This window comes from Parambassis ranga, chromosome 7 (assembly GCF_900634625.1).
Source record: "Parambassis ranga chromosome 7, fParRan2.1, whole genome shotgun sequence".
In the NCBI taxonomy this organism is placed as follows: Eukaryota; Metazoa; Chordata; class Actinopteri; family Ambassidae; genus Parambassis; species Parambassis ranga.
Window position 1 is genome coordinate 21,129,125 of NC_041028.1, and position 22,063 is coordinate 21,151,187.

The 22,063-nt window shown below is 45.2% G+C and overlaps 1 protein-coding gene across 1 annotated transcript in view; it reads left to right on the forward strand.

Moving 5' to 3' along the window:
- Positions 1 to 1,483: 1,483 nt before the first annotated feature.
- Positions 1,484 to 22,063, forward strand: part of itga5 (integrin, alpha 5 (fibronectin receptor, alpha polypeptide)) — a 32,895-nt gene continuing 12,315 nt past the window's right edge. The window contains exons 1-18 of the mRNA XM_028408884.1: positions 1,484 to 1,932; positions 10,287 to 10,417; positions 14,912 to 15,012; positions 15,527 to 15,650; positions 15,787 to 15,848; positions 15,931 to 15,976; positions 16,068 to 16,193; positions 16,275 to 16,319; positions 17,439 to 17,482; positions 17,701 to 17,757; positions 18,310 to 18,362; positions 18,515 to 18,723; positions 18,866 to 19,057; positions 19,136 to 19,181; positions 19,288 to 19,401; positions 20,648 to 20,703; positions 21,108 to 21,265; positions 21,383 to 21,520. Of these exons, the coding sequence (XP_028264685.1) occupies positions 1,724 to 1,932; positions 10,287 to 10,417; positions 14,912 to 15,012; positions 15,527 to 15,650; positions 15,787 to 15,848; positions 15,931 to 15,976; positions 16,068 to 16,193; positions 16,275 to 16,319; positions 17,439 to 17,482; positions 17,701 to 17,757; positions 18,310 to 18,362; positions 18,515 to 18,723; positions 18,866 to 19,057; positions 19,136 to 19,181; positions 19,288 to 19,401; positions 20,648 to 20,703; positions 21,108 to 21,265; positions 21,383 to 21,520 (1,911 nt within the window). The 5' untranslated portion in view covers positions 1,484 to 1,723. The remainder of the gene's footprint in view (positions 1,933 to 10,286; positions 10,418 to 14,911; positions 15,013 to 15,526; positions 15,651 to 15,786; positions 15,849 to 15,930; positions 15,977 to 16,067; positions 16,194 to 16,274; positions 16,320 to 17,438; positions 17,483 to 17,700; positions 17,758 to 18,309; positions 18,363 to 18,514; positions 18,724 to 18,865; positions 19,058 to 19,135; positions 19,182 to 19,287; positions 19,402 to 20,647; positions 20,704 to 21,107; positions 21,266 to 21,382; positions 21,521 to 22,063) is intronic.

The following is a 22,063-nucleotide window of genomic DNA, read 5'->3' on the forward strand; positions in this document are numbered from 1 at the left end:
AATGGAATTAAAAAAAATAGAGAGATGGAAAATACTGTTCAGTTAGCCAGACTCAATTACACTTCACCGAAAGCAGAACAGACTCTGGCCTCAGGCACAAAATATGCTTAATAAGGGAACACACACACACACTTGTGTACACTGGCTTGTAGGTGAAGTTGCTACTGGATGACACATTCATGTGCATGGAGAGAAAAAAGGGGGAAAACTTGAAAAATAATACGTGTCCTATCTCTGTGTAAATCCGGGTACTTCAGGAGGTTACAAAGTTTACTGAGTGAGATAACAATCGACCCGTAAAGAAGACTGTGACTCAGAGCTGATACCAGCACTATCTGTTTTCAAAGTATTTGCTTGCCCCCACTGACTGACCTCACGCATGAGGTCATGGGAGTGTGTGTGTGTGTTCATGATGGCCTCTGGTGGCTTTCAGCATATCCAGGAGCACACGTCCCATTGACATGCCTATCATCTGAGTTCATCAGCATGTGTGTGGGGTTATAAACATCATTCAGGCTTCGCATGGGGTTCCTAAAATCCAGTCCATGATCTGTTTGGAGGTTTTGATGACATGATGACTACATATTATCCATCTTTCTATCAGCCACGCCTTGAGCTCTGGCTCTCATTCATCTTCAGTCTCATCTTGAGGACCTAAAAACAGAGTGAGAGAATGAGACCCCATCGGGGTTAGGGCTTTGAACCATCAAGTGCCCTCAACAGCTGTGAAGGGGCCCCTCCAGACACTGTGGATTACCCCCATCAGTCTACTCTCTTCACTTTTTCTCAGTGTGTTGGGGCGCTTGGATGAGTTATAAATACGAGCAGCACTTGACATAGAGTTCATGTTGCTACTGCCACACGGCCAAATTTGGCCCCTGTGTTCAATCCCCGAGGCTTGAAATGAATCAGCTAAACCAACAGTCACTAATTCCAGCTGGTTTATTAAAGGTCTCATTGCAGTGAGTAGTTGCCTTTTCACAGCCTAACCGCTTTCCTTGGTCTCGTGTGACTCAGAGGCAGGACCATGAAATCTTCTCACACACCCCCCACCATGTGCACCAGAAGACATCATGCGCCCAAATCAGATCCACACTGTAATTAGGACATTTTGATCACACAGTGAGCAGCAGACAGAGATAATTAGTATGCAGTTCTACAATAAGTGTTTTATTTGTGAGCGTTTGGTTGGTTTTAGGAAAAAAGCAACATATAAGGATGAAATGAAACTGCTGGAAAAGTGAAGCCTTATTGATCATTCTGTCACTGATCAGGCCGGTTCTGTGGACATGTTGATAACTGAGGTCAAATCAAAGGGAGGAGTTTGGATCCATTGTTCTTGTGGCTAATAATCTTGGTGTTATAGTGATAAAAACTGACCACATTTTCACCATATATACCAGGCAGGAGAAGTTTCCTCTCACAGTTTTAGGGAATCTCTGGCTCCTCCTCCTTTAAACTTTGTTACGGCTGTGGGAACTCCCTGCTGCATGTGTCATGATTAGGTGAGCAGAGAAGGCGTGGGCCCGGAGAGAGGCAGACAGCAGAGGAGCCGAGAGGAGCTGACGGCGCATTAATGAGATCCTGGCCCGGTTAGAGTTACGGGGATGCAGTGTTAGTCCTATTTGCCTCCCTCTGGTTTTTCAGCCTTGATCTGCGGAAGAATTCGGACAGATTTGCCCAACAAAACAAACTTTTTAGTGGATTAATTTATTCCGTTGAAATGGGCTCGGAACGATTTGGCGCAAAGACGCCGGGGACAGCAGCTTTCCTCCGCGGCTCCTTCTTTTGTGTTGTCGGGCTATTGCTCACTTTTTCTCAGCCTGTCTGCGAAGCGTTCAACTTGGATGTGGAGAGCCCAGCTGTTTACGGCGGACCTAAAGGGAGCTACTTCGGATATGCTGTTGACTTTTATTTGTCCGATTCTGCCAGGTGAGTTTATTCAACTATCACCATTTAACGATTATCCAAACAGTGATGAAATGAAGTTGGAAGCTCAGAAAGTGCTCTCTACCCATGTTGTTGCGCGCAGCGTGCAAACTTTCCATGGACTACATCGGAGGTTTTGGCCAAACTTCAGAACATCTACAGCCCCCTTGTTAAAGTTACAGAGCAAGTTTCCAATAGGAACACTTTTTAAAACACATTTCGTTTGTGGCTTGTGTGTTGGCTTTGAGGCTTTGTGTGTACATACAGGACGCACGCTTTACGCACCGCGCGCACGCCCGCAGCCTGGACACAAGTGGCTGTAATAAATAAATATATTCAGGAAATTACATTTGTGCCGTAAATGCATCATGCAATAAATACCGGATAGTGGCGATATGAAAGAGTGGCTTTTTCGTCATAAAAGGGGGGTGACCCTAAACCATAGAAGCTCAACACATTGTTCAAATCACCCTCAATTTCTAATCTCATCGTCCAACAAAGTGACATTTATTTTTGACCTTTTAGAAACCCTCCATCAGCCTGCTCACTCCCTGCTGTCACTCATCTTCATGGTTTGAAGAGCCGCTGCTGGTTGTGATGCTTGTTTTGCCTCAGTGGAGATGTGACACTCTGCATGCAGAGGCTGTCTCAGAATTCTTCCTGAGAAGCTTCTGGCATCAGTCATTTTTGGAAGTTATGTATGCATGCCTGTGGTAAGGTCTGATATACAGGGGGGTTCCTGACTGTCCTGTAGTCTTTGTATCAGCTGGGATGCAGAAAAAGGTGAAGCAAGACTTGAAATGATCTGCTGACAGATTTGCGTTGCTGTTGCTCCCTTTATTCACTATATCTGGGTGAGTTTTGGACCCTCTCCTGCAGTCGTAATAATCATTAACGAAAGGTCATGTAGCCGCAGTCAAGGTTTCACTCAGACATAATCAGACTTCCTGGCTGGGTCTGTGTCTGCTGAGCACCATCCCAGACCACTGTTCAACCAGCCAGCATGCTGGGATTTGAGAAAGGGCTTTGTGCCGAGTGGGCCGCCAGCAGCAGCTTTGGTTTCCCTGTTCCTCCTCCCCACTTCCCTGGACGGCAGACACTCAGACATGGGGATATTTCTCCACCCCCTCCTCCTCCTCCGGCCCTCACTGTCTCTTTAAAAGCCTGCTGCTATCCCTCTTCATGTCTCCTGCCGGGGAAGCAGGGGCTTCAGGAGAGCAGTGTGATTTAAGATGTGAAGCCTGTGTGCATAGACCCCTTTCCTCTCTTTCTTTCTTTCTAACATCCCCCTCCGTACCTCCTCCTATGCTGATGTCATACTGCAGGGCTTTTTAATCCATCCATCGTCTCAAACCTCCCCCCACTGTCTAGCCTCTCTCCATCATCTCTCCTTGTCTCATTAAATGTCAGACACGGGAGACGTCATCTTACCGATGACTTAATCTGAACTTTTCTCCAGTTGAGAAGCCTTTCTTATGGAGGCAGGAGTGGAGACAATGATCTGTACTGTATGTGTGAGGCAGGAATAATATTTAAATGTAGCTTCCTACAACCCAGCGCCCTGTAATTTCCTTCCCGATGATATGTATTCAGAAGTCGAATGTCAAACTAAACAAAGTATGAGAGAGCAGATTTAAGACCATGACTCATTGCTTTATCTGAAAACCACATGTATCTGCCACCTTTCATCCACCATTTCTTAGAAGTTTGCACATCAAAACATATCAGCAGAGGCACAGAATGAGTTTCTGTTATCTCTTGTTTTGCCATCACATCGTCATCGCCCACACGCTGTGAGGAGTGGGGGAGTAGCTGCAGCCCTAGTGAGGTTGGAGTTATTTTTTTGTCAGGATGAGCTGCTTCAGTGTTGTCGGTGAAATTATTGCTGCTTTTGGACAAACACACGTTCATCACAACTTGAGGCTGCAAGAGTATATTTCTCCAAATCAGACAGATGTAGATGCAGAGACAAGAAAGACAGAGAGGTCCTTCTGCCGCTGCTGTCAGTCATACAAATACAAAGGCTCACTTTCTCCCACTTTGGCACTGGTCCTTGACAACAAGTTTATATATCCGGGTTTGTCATGCCCTTCGGCCGGCAGTAATAAAATTAAATCTGATGGCTGGTAGAAGGCCCACCATAGGAGATCGCCTGAGGATACAGACTTGAACTGTGTGACAGCTCTTGTCAGATACACAGGAAGGTCAGAAGGATGTATGGTTCCCTGGTGTGTGTGTGTTAGTGATCGAGTGAAAATGGACTTTTCATAGTCTTGCTGCAGTCTATGTATGTCAGCCCCCACCCCCACCCCTCCTGACACTTAATCGTCAAACAGCAGTAACTGCCTCTCGTCTCTGACCGGTACCAGGCAGGGAGAAGGGAGTGAATCCTTTTGAGGCAGAAAAGGTCAAAGGTCAGGCCTGTAAATAATAACAGACCTGGCCTGGAGTGTATGAACAGACGAGACAGGTTCATGTGTTTCGCTGACATGCTGGTGAGCGCACGGATGGTTTGACCATGACAAGCAAACACAGAGGTCATCCAGTCCAAGTAGGTGACTCCCGCTCCCACACAGGGTTAGAGTTGAGGTAATATTGAAATTGGACCGGGGTCTTTTTTGGCCACTAAAACAGCAGTGTTTTCTCCCTGACTCCACTGAGGTCACTCTCCATATATGATCAGTCCCATTTGTTATTGTTTTCACTGCTGTTCCTTTCTATGGACCTGATTTAAATCAAACCAGTGTCTGAGCTGGAGCACAGCTTGTGTCAGTCTTCTGCCAAGCTTTCCTTCATCCAGGTTCTCGTTGTTGCTGCAGACAGGGGGCCCTTTGTCTGATGGCAGAAATTGTTTACTGTTTTCCATCAGAGGACTCTCACTGTGACTTTTTTTTTTTTTTTAATTTTGTTGGACTTGTGAAAAGCTCTTTTAATTTTCTTTTGTCACATCTGATAACCAGGCCAGTGCTTTGGGAACATTAGTGTTTCTGTGAAGGTCACAAATGTATATACCGCTGCCTGTTCTACACAAAGTGCCTTTCTAACTTTCACTAGATGTGTCTACAAGAGGCCTGTGTGTGTTATACTGTAGAAAAACGATGTCAGTGCGGATGGTGATGATGGGTGTAAAGGGCCGGTGGACCCTGCTGTCACGTCTGCTGTATTTGTTTCACGTCTTCTGTGGAATGGAGTTGGCCATTGGTCAGGGTCATCCTGACTCATACTTTGCAAGATTTAATCTGTTGACTGCCAGCAGGCCTGGTTTGGTTTAACCTCAGGTCACACCATGACTCACATCTATGGTAATTTGATAAAGGCAATCCTTTATAAGCATATGACGTCATTGTCCACTCGTTTGTATGAAATTCCACTGGCTGAAATTCAAATTTGGATCCATATTTGAGATGGAAATAACACGTAACCATTGGCCATTCTTGTCAATGAATGTGTGTTTGTGTGGTACTTCCAACAGCTGCAACCCCCACCCTGCCTTGCTTGCCACCATGTTTAATACAACAGCCTCTCTATCCTGAGGTGAGAGCACTGGACCCCCTGATGTGGCCATTGTGGAGAGGTGTGAACCACCAGCAGTTAAACTCCCTGCAGGAGGATTTTTAGGGCAGTGGGACTGTGAAAAAGAGCAGGGAGGGGGGTGTTGGCAGTAGTTGTGGTTGGGGGGTGGGCAACAGTTTGGTATGAGATAATGCATTGGAGAGACCACAAGTCATTTTGATGTTTTGCAGTAGTAGCAGGATGTTTCGAGTTTCTCACTCACCACTTGTGAAATAACTCAACAGGTTGGTGGTTTTAACAAAACAGCTGCTGCTTTTCCCACATTAAGTCTGAAGGATGGCAGAAAACAAAATGATGGCTGCTTGGTGAAAGGCTGAAAGAAAGAAAAAAACAATCGTTAAATCAACTTGGTGTCAACTTGCTAATTCATTTAACAGGCCAGAAGCTCCAACAACCCAGCTGCAGAGAAGCGTAGAATCACAAAGTATTATTTCATATTGCATCTGGATGTCTGCACAATATTTCTGTGAGATAATAAACAACTGCACTAGTAATATCCAGGCCAGCGTGGTCATCCTGTGGAGGGTTTTGCTGTGATATGGGTCTGGACTGTTTATCTTATCATCACTGTCTGGTGCAGGTTCTCAAAGGCTTCTCTTCAAGTCAGTCCTGTGATGTGGAAACATCTATAAATTGTTAAAAAAAGACGTAACTTTCTTGAACTTTCTTCATGGTTGTAGAGCAACAGATCTTTTTTTCCTTACAGTACCACCAGAAAAAAAGAGTGGCCTCAGCTCAGCACAGTAGACCCTCTGTAGTCAGCACACTCCATCCCAACAGGCACTGCTACTCTCATCATCTTTGTGCTCCTGGACGGCAGCACTGCCTACACGTGTGTGTGACTTTGGTGTGAGTGTGTGTGCGTGTGTGTGTGAACAGAGGACCGTCCATATGGCGGCCTGAAAGGCCTCGAACAGCTTCTGTCTGGCCTTGGCTTTGAGAGGATGAGAGGCTATTCGTATGGCTCCATGTGGCCTAGAATAAGTCATCACACTCCACTTATACTCATGTCTGTCACTCTGCTGATCTCACTCTTAAGTGTTGTTTGCTTCAGAGGTATCAGTACCGTTGTACATAGTGAAGATACAAATGTATGATTTTTGTAGTTATTATGAAGTTATGTATGCATAACTCTAAGCCTTAATTTGATTACAGCTCACTATACAGTTGTCACATAGGCCCTGTTCACACTGGAGAAAGTTAATCCACATTAGGATTGTATCTGGATAGTCTTTGAGCTGGATGCGTTCAGACCTATTTTCAAATATGGGTGTCGCACACACGTGTCGGATTCACTACCTGCATTTGCGTTCAGACCTGAGCCACATTGAAATCAAGCTGGATACAGCCGGATTCACAGTGTTCACACAGAAAGAAACAGGATATATCCACATGCGGCCCGAATCCCGCTCTAGCCGGATTGATTTCCCCAGTGTGAACGGGGAATTAAAGGTGTTTGTTTCAGGCTGCAGAACACACAGGTTGGCTTCACAGTACAGCTTCAGAGGCTGCCTGTTGATCATAATATTACACTGGCACAGCCCCCGTATAGTACGGCATGCATAGATTCCATTATTTGTATTTACCTTAAGCCTGTTGTCCCTGCTCCCACTGATCAGGTATCATGTGAGCTAGACAGATGTTTGTTATATTTGGTATGCTCCATGTCCTCACTAAAGAAATGAGAGCAGCAAAGGTTAGAAGCAGCCTCCGGCTCCTGTCGGGTCACTGCATCTGCATTCTTTTTACTGATATGGACCCACTCCAGTCTTTAAGTATGTGTTGAGAGCTTAGCGGGGCACTGTACATGCTTTACTCGAGGTGCTGGTGAGGTTTGAAGGCCACTAGATTTTTTTTCCCACCCTCTTCTTCCTTTTGCGTATGTGCCGCAGCATTGGTTGAGCCGTGTTTACGACCACAGATGGTGACTGCAGCCAGCTCTGGCAGGCTTAGCTAATATGATTGTGATTTTTTTTCTCTCCCGCCTTTCTGGCTTTAAGCTGTTATAATAGTGTTGAAGTGACATCAGCCTTTGCAGCTGGGTGGAAGACAATTAAATGTGGAATGGTGAGGGGGGGAAAACTGCTGGGCTGGAAAGGGAGGGGTTAACGGAGGAATTTGCCCACTGACAACCTCCCTCTTTAACCTCATCATAAACCTTATTAGCCGTTGCTATGCACTGTAGTGTCACATCAGCAAGTTCCAGCACTCTGCATCACCCTTAATTTCTCAACCCCACATAAAATAGTGGTTGCAGTCTGGCAGTTATGGTGCGGCGAGACATTTTTTTTGTTCCCTGATTGTTTGACCTTCAAATGGAGACAAACCAGTCCTCGATTACAGTAAAGCTGTGTTTACACATTCCTCACTTGCAGCCTAAATCAATTACAGTTATTTTAATTAATGCTTAATTGTCAGCTGGGTGATGGAGATCATTAGTGGTGGCTGTATGGCAGCTGGTGGGACATGGTGAAGCCGCTAATGCCTTTCATCTGCTGCTATTTCCACAACCGGACATTTCTCAGAATCTCTCTCCAAATGAGGATTTCTCTTCATTTTCCAGTAGCATTTCAGCGAGCAGAGCAGTCAGTCCAGTCCAGTTGTTGTAGCTCCGATCTAACCCGATGGTGCTGCTGCTTCCTTTCTTTTGTCTTGCCTCAGTTAGCCATCGTTGCATAGCCCACAGCAGCTGAGCACCTCTCGTCCCCGTACCAATGACCCATTTTTGCATACCCATGCAGACCCTGCTTTTACAAAAGGTATTTTGAATGCAGAACTCAGCCGACAGTGCAGTTAGACGTTCATTAAATGCTAATTATACAAAAGCTCTACCTTTTCAGCACATGGTTAATCCAGCAGATAAGCAGCAGGGGTGGAGAAATGCCAGAAGTAGACAGATCCTCCCCCGATAAGCAGCCATTAAATGCTAATTCTTCTTCATTTACAGAACTTTCTGATTACTATCAGTCCATGTTTGCACATCTGCAGTGTAAGGTACTGTAAACTAGCTTCAACTGCCAACTCTCTGATTAAAGCACGATCTGCTTGTTGTGTTATTTCCTGTATTTTTTCCCCTTTGAAAAGCTGCCACGGCCAACTTTGGCTGCTGGACTCTATTCAGATGTGGTTCAACAATAGATGCTGTGGCTTTCCTCTCAGTTTTCTTGGCCTTGTTATTGTGTACATGTTCCTCCAGTGGTGTCATTTATTGTCTACATGTGCTTGCACAAATTTCTAAAAGTGTTTTGCTAAAGAAGCATTTGCACTTCCCAGAAACCTCAGCTGCACAAGAGAAGTGCTAACAGAGCTGTTTCTGCTTGCACCTTTACAGTTAGTGGCCACTTCTGTGTTTAAATGTGAAAGTGAATTTAGAGATGAGAGCAATAGCTTCAGCTGGCTTGACCCTGAGCAGGATCCCTCTCTGTGATTCAGATTATTTCACAGGTGGATCTCTGTTGCTCTGCTGGGATATTCCTGTGTCTGCTTATGCAGTCTAAAATAAAAAGGGGGACACTGTTTCTTTCTCTCCAAGTTGAACTGGTTTGTTTCTTTTTCCCTCTTCCAACACAAACCAGGACTTTCTGCTCCACATTTGGAATTGGCATTGTGCTGTATTTCCTCTGAAGTATCCACAATATTAAACTTCCACCTTCTGCTGTGTGACCTTCTCCCACTCGTGTGTTTTCAAAGCCACGGATGGTGAAATGATTTCAAAGCTTTGAAGTGACCACCAAAGCACCCTGACTGACTTCTGTTCATTTTGTTTTCCACAAGCAATCCCCATAACTTTCTGCTTTTTGTAATGTGAGGTAATAGGTGGGTTCAGTGGGATTAATTACGGTGGAGTACGAGACCTTGGAATATTGCACGGTTTAACTGCTGTTTGACTCATGCTGGCTCTCCTGCCTTCCTCTGGACCCTGCTGAGTACTTACCCTTGGGGGAAGGATGCTAAGTTTAGCCAAACTGTAAACGTTCATGCACTATTGGAAGATCTTGGGCAGGAAAGGGTGTACTCTTCCTGTTTTTTAAGCCCCCCAGACACCGTCTGGTCTCAATGGTCCTTTGGTCCTTTACCCACATCAATGGCTGCAGTTCTGTCTGTGATGGCTGTTGGGTCAAGTTGGTCCACAATGAGGTAATGGCTAAACCATCCACTTAAGGCACATTATCTACTTGGGTTTTTTTTCCCCTTAACTTATCGTGGCCTAAATCTTAGTTGTCTCCATTCACATATTGTCACTACACCTCTTTCATCTCTGCGCTCTGTCCTGTGTGGTATTATTACCAGGCCCACCTATAACCTCACTTTTCTTTCATATGAATGTTGAAATGCCCGTCTGCCCTTCCTGTAGCTGTACAGTGTAGGTTCAAGGACACTGTTGTGTAGCATCACAGCTGTAGAAACAAGAGTGTGACTCCACTTAGCCTGTCTGCGTTCTTGTTTTCCTGTTGAATCTGCCCCAGAGGGGAAGCATGTGTGACCATGCAAGTGTTTCTCCTGGCGTGTCTCACTGCAGACAAGTGTCTGTGAACAACCCATGCTCAGCAGATTGGATGGGATTATGTAAAGCAGCACTGCAGCCTGTTAAAATGTTTCACATCTGTGTCAGAATAAAACTTGCTAAGTGGTAAAATGTGAGTACTGCATTATGTTTGTCTGGTGGGAGGCCTGGAATGCAACTTTTAATTGACGCCAGGCTAAGAACTACAGAGCTTACCAAAGAGGTAATGTTTTAACCTTTGACTTACAGCAAGTTGTCTCTTTGTGTGTCTTCTTCACAGTGCGAGTGTGGTGATAGGTGCCCCCAAGGCCAACACACGTCAGGTCAACGTTACCGAGGGAGGGTCTGTATTCTACTGTCCATGGAGCCTGGGCCATGCGGACTGTCACCCCATTGAGTTTGACACTGAAGGTAAGTCTTCTGGTTGACACAAGCTGCCTTTGACCAGGCAGAAGGAAATCATGTCCAGGCAGAGCCGAGACCCCGCACACCACAACTGAGTAAGAGAAGCTAGCTGAACCACTGCACGCTGCTCTTTGGGTGCATTTCTCCTACGCAGAAGCTGAGCGTACATGCTTGTTAACCATTGTGTGTCGTCTTTGTGTTGTTCTGCTTCTTTGCTGTGGATTTGATTGATTTGATTGACCACAGAACAACAGGATATTGTCTGTGTTAGATTTGTTCTCATCCTACTGGAAATAGTTTTGGTTTGGGGTAGAGTGTGAAGGAGAGGAAAGATGTGTCCACAACTGTTTCTAATGTCCGGCCTGTCAGATTCTTATCCTCAGCTTGGCCAGGTGAGTTTCAGGGCTGCATCAAAGGCCTGAGATGTGGTACTTTTTTTATTAAGAAACCAAATAATGCTGTTTTTATGGTGCCTGATTTTTCTGGAGACAGTGTTTGAACTCTCTTAAAATGCACTTTTGTAGCCATCAGAGCATTTCCTCTCTGGATCAGGCATCACTGTTCCACTCCACTGAGCTGCTTTTGGCTACGCACGGTTCCAGGATGATCCTTTTTTTTCCTGTTTGTGTCTTCTCTTTAGGGATGAAAAGGATAATGGGGTGTTGAAGAGTTTTTTTGAAGGATACTCCTTCCTTCCTCCAGGTCATGTTTGTGTTGCCTTACCTCAGGATGTATAAGGAGATAAGCAACCAATAAACAAATAGGTCAGACAAAGAAACTTCCTGTTTGTATGTCAGGTGCAGCAGGCGCCGGCAGGCCTGACAAAAAGGCTCCAGTTTCAGAATTAGGTGTTTGGGAGAACATGAGGAAGTCTGTGAGGTTGACTAGTGAACTCTCACTCAGCATGTCGACAGAGTGGTCATCGGCCCGATTTGCACAATAGATTCATGGCAAAGGGAGGAAGAGACACTCGGATTAAAAACACTTTGGACTTCTTTAAGATTAAACATGTGCTGAAAGCACACAAAGAGACCGGTACTGCGTCACTTCTGGCTTCTTTCCTGAGAAATCAAAGCAACAGCACAGGCCAACTTAGATTTACTATCCATAATGCAGAGTAATAGGGAGAAATCTTCAACTGAGGGTTTCACAAGCCTTTAGTTTTTTATTGGACACAACTGGCTCAGTGCACCACTGGCACTGTTTTTCTTGCATCCATGAGTGCTGGCTTAATGCCACAGGGAGTGATATCATGTACATGCAGTGAGGCCGCTCAGTCAAGGTTAGTCCCCCGGGGCTGTCGGAGAGTGTCCTTCACATTTTTGAAATGGATTTGAAGGAGGAGATTACAGAGCCAGTTCTGACATCTGGATCACAGTAGAACAGGACTGCCGCACAGTGAAGGAGCACTCGGTACATGCACATCTGCATGCAAATGTGACTCTGACAAACAGCTGTTACATGGATGACATTTACTGCTGCAGTGCATTTACTATAGCTTTGTCTGCATTTCCATTGCCAGTCCTGATGATAAAGACTAAGACCCATAAAAAAGACATTTAGTGATCTTTGGGTTGACTGCTGAATAGAAGATGGCTTCCCAGCATACTCCTCAAATAGAGTGGTGTCAGAGGTCTCTCTCTTTCTTAGTGTGTTTGAGCTCTGACCCACAGGCCAAGCACTCTTAATTTGCCTAACTAATTGGGTCAGAGTGGCTAGAGGCCCTCCTCCCATCCACTTCCTCTTCCATGAAGATAAGAGCCTGTCTATGGATTGGAGAGAGGAGAGGGCAGCAGGGATGGTGTGAGAGGGCATATACAGGATGGGAGGAAATAAGGGAGGGGAAGTAGGAAAGGGGGGAGGAACCAGACCCCTGTTCCTTAAGCTGGATCCATACTCCGCGAGACAAAGACATTTTCCCCCCCTGCAGACGTTACGCCCACAAAATGACGTCATTTTTTGTCTCTGACCGCCCGCTGATCCGCACTCCTGCGCACAGGGTCCGGGCCGAACTTTGTCTTTCAAGGCTGTGCGGCAACCATGCTGTGATTGGTCGGAATTTATTGTGGGCGTGATGAAAGTGGAGAAGCGCAAGAGCCTCTCCAGGTATATAGGTAGGTGTATAAACAGCACTGATTCAACAGATTTAGATAAGACCATACTGGTTTGCATGATGAGCAATAAAAGAAAGAAAGAAAGGCAAGTCAGGGTGATTTGTCACCAATAACTCCAGACAGCCATTCACACATACCAGATGGTGACTGTTATTACCATTCTATATACTCCTACATACCCGGGCATAACAGGCTCGTTAACAATGTCTGTATATCTTTGCTATTGTTACTTTTAATGTCGCATCTTCACAGCTCATCGCCGGACATCTCACGCTGTTGCAGGCACCCTCTCTGTATAATGCCCTCTTGCCATGGCACAAGTCCTTGTGGTGTGTTAAAAAACTCAGTAAAGTCTTTCCTTATAGTTTAGTGGGCGGGCCGTATGAGGAGTTCTGCACACACGCGTCTCGCGGAGTATGGTACCTCAGTGCGGAAAAGACCTTTTTTTTGTATCTCTTACCACCCGTGGAGCGCGTTCTCCGCTCTTTGTCTCGCGGAGTATGGATCCAGCTTTAGCTCTGCCCCCCCTCTTCTCCTCCTGCTGGCGGTGCTCCCACAGGAGCAGCTGATGTGATGAGTGAATTTGGCCATTTGTCTTCTACCCCACTGACACACACCAAAATACACACACATACAATGCAAGGGTCTAACCCCACTAATGGCTATCCACTCACACACAGTTCAAAGTAGAGTCTATGGATGCACACCAGACCCCCTCACTCCTCCTCCACTGGTCCCCGGAGAGAGAGACCGGGCCTGGCACCATGTCACATCAGCACACTGCACTAACCGGCCTCCCAGGAGGACTCGGGTCAGATGACATCTCTGGATTTCCCTTTATCTCCCCTGTGAATCTCCACTGTTTTCATCATTCACGTGATTCCAGCTGGTCGCCTTCAGCCAGACAACAAACAGAACTTTTCATCAGCCATTATAGTGACACACAACCACTGCTGCCATCTGAGAACTTTACTTTATCCTCTTCAGCTGCTTACAATGATATGCTTCCTTTCTTAACATTGCGGGATAGTTGGTGATACTCATGCGGTAGAAATTACAAGAGGACTTTTCCACTGCTTCTCTTGGTTTCCTTGGTAACAAGACGGCTTCTAGCTTCGTGGATTTACATTGGCCTTAACCAAACAAATTCTCCTGTTATGAAAATGTTAAGAAGAAATACCACGCAGCTAAGGCAGATTAGTTAGAGCAACAAGCTTATAAGGAGTCGTTTGAAGTGCTGGTCATTTTATTGCCTGCGTGGATAAAGTGCTTCTCTTCACCCCTCTGAACACTTAAAGCAGCGCTGGCTACTGTTGGACCGTGATGAATAATGTTAGTAGAAAAGCCCACAGATGGAGATTAAACAGAAATACAGCTGGTTTATTAAAAAACTATAATCTTTCTTCTTACCCTCTTGGATGAAGGGAGGCAGCAAAGGAGAGAAAGGGCTGCACGGACAAGGAGGCTTGGATGCGATAGTGTAAGAAAAATTGAATAGGAAAATAGAGATACTGTTGAAAATGAAAACAGAGAAAGGCAGTGAAGTGTGTGTCTAAACAGAGATGACTGTGAGGTTGCTGTGAGGAAGCCAGGCCAAAGTGAGTATGTTTTCTTTGGACCCCGGCCCCTTCGCTGTTCCACAAAGACGCGGAGCAGGCTTCACCTTCAGCTCCAGGCTGCCTGGTTGGCTGGAAAGTAAGTGGAGGCATAGACGCAGAGGCTTGACACACAGCCTTGTTTCTCTACATCCACACAGGTCGTGATCTCTTGCAGCGGTCAGGAGACAGATGATGCTTGGCTCTTTTGCAACACGCCTGTGGCTTGTCCAAGTCAGGGTTGATCATGAACTCCCATTTTCACTTCCCCTTACAGGAGGAATGAGCTACGTACATGGAGAATGGGACTTCCTTGCCTAATCAATTTGTTTGCATTTCTGTCTTGACGGCAGCACAGATGCAACATCTGTCTTCCAATAAAGTTGTGGTTTAAGCCTGGCTCCCCAGACCATCTGTCCTGTCACCTGCTGCTGTCAAAGCATGGCAGTGGGAGATCAGTGTTACTGGCCAGGTGGTCAAACAGAGCAAAGGGTCAGTGAGGTTAAACTGGTCCAGTCTAGTTCTAAACTCGACCAGTGTCGGACGACACCCATCCCCTCGACAATGGCATGGTAGCAAATTCTTTTCAAATTCCCACCCTGATCATCTGTGCATGAAAAGTGGTGTAATTGGAGTCTTAGAGCCTGCTGTCTGCCAGTTGTACAGATGTTTCCAAGAGTCTGGGAGGGAGGGGAGGCAGAATTAGGATACTTGAGGTCCAGCTGAAACAATGTATGTTTTATCATTCTGCTTTAACTCAGCATCGTCTTTTCTGTATTTTGTTTCCCCAGGGGATCGACTCGTCTTGCTCAATGACACTGAACACCAGGTTGATTTCAAGTCCCACCAATGGTTTGGCGCCACTGTGCGTTCTCATGGTGACACAATTCTGGTAGGTTGACCCTCTCACAGATGCATTTAGGTGCACTAGAGTTTCAGCTATGCTGCACACCACTGATGTTATCCTCCACTGTTATGATAAGGGCTTCCTGGCCACATGGCTGTGAGAAACTTCAACTGATGTCTCAGTGAAGCAGCAGGGGGATGTGTACGTTAGAAACTTGTCTCCCAGATTAATGTTCATACATTTGTTGTCATTCAGGCCCAATTTTCACCTGCAGTTTCAGCACACTATAAAGACATGTTTGTATCCTCTCATGTGACATCAAAGTTTAGCCGCCTGTTGTTTGGTCTGATTGAGTGGGTTGTGACTAGGGTTGAGTTACAAGCTTACCCTGCTCCAGATGTACCACTGACCTCAACCTGAGACTCCTCCTGAGTTCATCAGGGTGTTGTTGCAACTGGAAAAACATCTTCCACCTAAAGGCTCACCCCCCCCGTTCATCAACACATCTCCCTCCCTCTTTCCTCCCCACCAATCTCTCTCCACCTCCTCTGTAACGCAGGCGTGTGCTCCGCTCTACTCCTGGCGAACTGAAAGGGACGTCCCCCGTTCTGATGCTACAGGAACCTGCTACCTCTCAGTGCAAAATTTCACCAAGTTTGTAGAGTATGCTCCCTGTCGTACAGGTAACTTTCACCTCTAGTAAAAATTTGGTGCATTTTCCCACAGACTGCCTCATACTGAAGTTACAGGGAGAAGAAGATAAAGAAAATACTTCTGATATTAAGTCAATCATGATGTACCACTCCATTTGTATTTCAGAAATCAGCGACCCAGTTGGACAAGGCTACTGTCAGGGAGGATTCAGCGCTGACTTCACAAGGGTAAAGTTCCTGTCAGTACATTTCCAAAGGTTGAGAAAATCTTCTTTTTTCTTTTGTCCTAATTCACGATGTTCTCTTTCAGGATGGCAAAGTGGTTTTGGGAGGACCGGGCAGCTACTTCTGGCAAGGTAAGTACACGGTGTGATAAAATATCTTCTAAACAAAACCTCAGATGTTTATTCACCTTACGTCTTTTTCTTCTCTTTGGTCAAACTGTAGGTCAAGTGATCTCTGCTGCTAAGGAGGAGATCATCAAAGCGTACTATCCAGGCTATTTTATGCAGGCCGTGGAGGATCAGATCCAGACCAAGCAAGTCCAGGCCGAACATGATGACAGCTATCAAGGTAAGAGAATGCACATCCACACGTATCTTTATTTATCTGCCAGGACAGCTGAAGCTAATGTCCTCCTGTGGTTTTTTACAGGTTACTCAGTGGCTGTTGGGGAATTCAGTGGCGATGAAGTTGAAGGTAAGTTAGTAAAAAGAAGGGCTACACAAATGGCAGTCATGCTCTCATGTAATGGTCTCATATGTACAGTGGTGGAATGGAACGTATTGTAAAGTATTTGTACTTTGTACTGTACTTAAGTACATGTTTATGTATTTATACTTTACTTAAGTAAAAATAATAGTGCATACTTTATACTTTTACTCCATTACATTTAGCAGCTATTACCTGTACTTTCTACTCCACTACACATTTTAACATGTCTGTAGTTCCAAGTACATTTATGAATACAGTTGTGTTCATACAGCTGTGCTGGACTGATGTGAGGTCAGACTCTGCATGGAGGTGGTGTCACGCTGCCAGCTGTGTTTCTATAATGAGCCTCAGTCATGATGCCGGTGCTCTGGCTCAGTGAGCTAACTAGTTAGCTGCTGTCTGCTAACACAAATCTATCTATCAATCATAACATTAATCTACAGCGGGAACACTTACTCAGTAAAAATGGCGAATGCCTATTTTTTATTGCCAGCCTCTCTGTTCACTTGATGCCCACAGCCTGCCTCAATCCGATAGCAACCGATTAGTTCGGCAGTTTCTCATTAAAACGAAGAATATTAATCATTTGTGGGAGCTATTAAACACTAAATTGGTTGTCACTCTCTTCCTGCTCTGTGCACCAGAGAGGTACGTGCATGATGGCCGAGGTCACAGACCGCAGCTCGTCCATGTGATTGGAGGCGTGGCTTCGGGGTGAGCTCCGAGAGAAAGGGGCGTGGTTTTACTTTGAAATCTGGCTGACTCTCACTGAGTTTTCAAAATCTCCTACCCTAATTTTATTTTGAATACTTTAAGTACATTTAAAAGTACTTAAGACTTTTACTTAAGTAGGATTGTTGAAGCAGCACTTCTACTTTTACTTAAGTAAATATTTTGCTGGGTATTTGTACTTTTACTTAAGTACCAAGCTTCAGTACTTCCTCCACCACTGCATATATATATATGAGAGCATATATTTGAGAGCTGCAGCTGCAGTTTATGATTATTGAGCTGGCAATGTTGTCAGTGCTGGAATTCTGTTATCCTGCAGCTGGGCTTAACTTGTACATTTTCCCTGCTAAATCTTCATTTCTTCTCTCTTAGATTTTGTGGCTGGTGTTCCAAAAGGACTCATGCTTTATGGTTCGGTAAGAACGCTTAATCATCACTCTCATTTTGGCTTTAATTTAAGTGCTTTTTGAAGGAAAGGCTTGGGCTTTAACCTTGGTGCAGTTACAGGAAAGTAAAAGGAGGAAAGTGATATTGCCACAGTGGGAATTATTTTGCAGTGAATTCCTTACCAGAGTCTGTGCTTATATTAGACCCTATAAAAAGATGTTCACCACATGTGCTCGCTGTGTTGCAGGTGTCCATTCTGAATGGTACGGATCTGTCGACCATGATTAAGTACACTGGCGAGCAGGTGAGTCTGAAAAGCTGCAAGCTCCCTCAGAAAGCTCCTTCATGCTCCACTTCCTCTGTGTTTTCTTTGCTTATGTCCTCATGAGAGCTTTTAATTTGTTGAGTCAAGAGTGAGCACAAATAATTTCCTTTACAGCGTTCTGCTGGCTGGGTTCTGGTGTCTGCCGTGGTTTGCTGTAAAGCTCAATTAATGAGGGGAAGGTGCAGTGGCTATTTGTGCAAATGGTTCTGGGAATAGAAAAGCAGAGAGTGTGTTTAAACAGTGATGATAGAATTTGCATACTCAACAGCAATTCAGACTCCTACATATGTGCTTTTTAGACTAAAAGTCAGACGGCTAGAAATCAGAAAATAAAACAGAACTGGCCCTGAACTGGACCTAACCTGTAAAACGCATCAAGCCTTTGTGTTGTTGTGAGGCCCTCCTTTATTCTAGTAATGGAGAAAGCAAGTCTGAAGGTTGTAGTAGCATGAGCGTTTTTTTATTTAAGAACAAATCTTAACATGCTTTTGATTGGTAAGAACTTCACTGACTGGAAGCTTTTGTTCACAGATGGGGTCATATTTTGGCTATGCAGTGGCGACAACAGACATCAACAGTGATGGGTGAGTATTCCCACTGTGTGTTTTTCAAGCTACTTAATTCACTCAGCAGTAACTAGATTGAACACCATCAACAGTCTATTACAGCTGTTTCCTCCAGCGTCAATGTGTCTAAGCTTCAATGAGATTGTGTGATCTTCCTCTCATGTCTGCAGGCTGACTGACCTGCTGGTGGGAGCTCCCATGCTCATGGTCCGGAGCTCAGACGGCCGACTGGAAGAAATGGGTCGGGTCTATGTTTATCTGCAGCGTAGCCCTCTGAATCTGGAGCTCCACGTGCCTCACCTGACTGGCACTCAGGTGTTTGGGAGATTCGGCAGCACCATCGCTCCACTGGGAGATCTGAACCAGGATGGTTTCAATGGTAAGAACTGGTGGATAAAAGTTAGGACATAGAGCTAGGATGTTATGACATTAAATTCATCACTTATTACTAAAATGACTAAAATGAATTCTTGCTCATTTATAAATAACAATATTTTTTTCTGACCTCTTGCTTCTTAAAGATGTGGCTATCAGCGCTCCATTTGGAGGTGAGGACCGGCAGGGACTGGTCTACATCTACAATGGATACGCAGACGGACTCAGGGAGAAGCCATCTCAGGTGATCGCAGGCCAATGGGCTGCAGAGGCCATTCCAGCCAGCTTTGGATTTGCTCTCAGAGGTGCTAAGGACCTGGACATGAACGGATATCCAGGTAAGTCAGAGTGAAAAATGCAGTGAAGGTTAGTAACTATGTATGTTGCATGTTATCAGTTTATTTTTTTCTTCTCAGATCTCATTGTGGGAGCCTTTGGTGTGAATAAAGCAGTTCTCTATAGGTATGTTGATTGTTTTTTTCCCCCATAAGGATCAATAGACTCAATGCTATTCACAGATATACATTTCCCAATATGTTCAGTCTATGCTTCTCTCTGTTTCCCACAGATCCCGTCCAATCGTCAACACCACTGCCTCTCTGACAGTCTCCCCCACCATGATCAACCCAGAGGAGAAGAACTGCATGGTCACGAGTGGAAACTCCAGCGTTCCGGTTTCCTGGTGAGTCTTCAGATTGTCCAACACTGTTTCCTGTGACTCTGCTTCAGAGATTGTGTTTATCTGACCCAGACTGCAGAAAGATGGGCTTCCCCATTTCCCTTCCCGTGCATAAACACTACTATCTTGGCAGGAAATTTTGATAAGAAATCTCCTCTATAGCAGGAATCATCGTATTAAATTGGACTGAGCACTGCTCTATTCTGACCTGTTTTCAAAATGTCTCCCTATCACACTGTTGAGTAGCAGAAAATAACATGCTGAATAGCAGCTTTGTTGGCCTCCTCCAAATGTGCACAGCTCCAGAATAAGGGAGAGGAAACAGACGACGGTGGCTCTCTGCTCGACACTGGTTGACACAGCACTCATGTGTCTGCCTGCCCCCCCTCCCCACATCCTGATCCATAAAGGAAACTCTTGTATACACATGTGTCTTGATTATGCTACGTTGCCTGGTGATGAGGAGCTTTTGGTGGGGGTGAAAGGAGAGCAGCAGGGATAATGGGAAGGGAGGTCGGCAGGGGAGGGGCTGGAAGGTTACTGCAGTTGCTTTGAATGAGATATTGTTTGGTGGTGGAACACAGCTGGGAAACATCAGGACACGTAGACTCCCGTGAGCGTGCGCTCACTGTTGTGCAGGAGTAGGCAGACACGGGAGCGTATGCATGAAGCTGTTCCTGCTTCTCAAAAGAAATCCTTGTGTCTCAGTTTTATAACTTATTTCCTCCCCTGTTTCTACATCTCTGCTGTTCTTCTTTGTTCGTCCTTTGTGTCTCTTGTGTCTCTTGTGTGGGGCTGTAACTAGTACAAAATGTTTTGGGGGTTGCAGACTTGGACATGTTGTGTGTGTGATGTCATGGGAGAGAGCTACAGGCTCATATCGGCAGCCGTTGACTGGTCAGCGCTGAAATCTGAGTCGTTGCTCAATTTCACCCCTCTTAACTCTGCTATTCCTCTGTGTGTGTGTGTTTAGAAACACAGATTTATCAGCCCGGCTTGTGAACGTGGTCAGATACCAACCCGTCGCCAAACTTCTGCTATTTTATTTAATAATATTTGCTGGATTCCCATAATGCCTCATTGCTTGTAACGTGAACCATGTAAGGAGCGGACTTGAGAAAAGTCTGCTATGAGAGAACAAGTGAGGGCGAGTGAGGGGTCTTGTGTGTACAGTGTATTTATACTGAGTCTCTGCCATAAATGAATGTGCGTCTCTCATCATGTCCTTGTCCTTTTCCGTCCAAAACAGTGTCAACCTGAGTTTCTGCATATCGGCCGATGGGAAGTACCTACCGGGCAACCTAGGTGAGCCAATCTTCCACATCTGCACTTTATTACAGGTTAGGAAACTACCAAATAGGCACCAGTGGTAATGTTTTAAATCTGTAGGACCAAGGGTTTTGGCAGGTAATGTAGATATGTTCAGATTTTGTTATGATAACAAAGGAAGTGCAGTATGCCGAGCATCTTTTGTGATCCACCTTTAATAACCTTCTGTGCTCAATTCTCTGTCAACCCTTACTTATTATCTCTAATTACTCCTTCGTCTGTATACACGTGCTCTCATTGCCATTATGTTTAACTTACATTGACTGCATTGTGTAGCTCTGCGTATTTATGGAGGTATGTTTCAGACTTGTCATTAGGTGACCTGGGAGCATTCATCATAGCATGAATGCTCATTTGTGTGACTGTGTTATGTGTTCCAGATTTCCAGGTTGAGGTGCAGCTCGATAGTCGTAAGCACAAGCAGAAAGGTGCCGTGAAGAGGGCTCTGTTTTTGGATACCCAACAGCCCTTGCTTCAGAGGAGTGTGAGGCTGCAAAATGGCGAAAAAGTGTGCAGCCAGAAAAAGATCTACCTAAGAGTATGCACTCCCACCCTCTCTCTCTCTCTATTGATAATGGAAGCAATAGATTTGGTTATTTCTAACTTTTGTGCAGCATCTTTGTACAAACTGTACACTGTGTGTCTTTGTCTGCAGGATGAGAAGGACTTCAGGGATAAACTCTCCTCTATTTTTGTGGCCTTGAACTTCAGCTTGGATCCAAAAGCTGCAGCTGACTCCCACGGCCTGCGGCCCATCCTTAACTATCACAACGTTCATGTAATTGAGCAAAAGGTACTGTGACGTCTACTGTACTTGTCCAATGTTCTATCGGTGCATTTCACTAAAGCAGGATTCATCTACGAGGCTGATTAAATGGATCAGTGTGTTTTTTTCAGATGATGATAAGAATATCTGCCACATCAATAATTCCTCGTATCCACAGCCAGCTCCTTTTCTATCCATGATGAAAGAGTGAATCTCTTCTTTTTTTAAACTGAACTGCTCTGCTGGGAAGAGGTCCAGAGTGTCTGGAAAGCTGTTTTCAAAATGAAAATGTGAGGCATATGTACAGTGGAGTGCTTCCCCTTCCCAGCAGGAACAGTGCTTGGCCTGCTTGGCTGTGTAACAGCACAGAGGTGACTTGTTCCAGGGCTGCAGGCAAAAAATAAAAGGAGGGTCGATATTTCAAGGGGAGGGGAGCAGCCAGGCTTTTTGCCCATCTGGTAGAAATCTCTCAGCTTTTCCTGTGGCAGCAAGTTGAGCTGTGGGCATCTCTTCAGCTGTGGCACAGCATGAACCATATGTGAGCTCAGCAACAGATAGCAGACAAAGGAA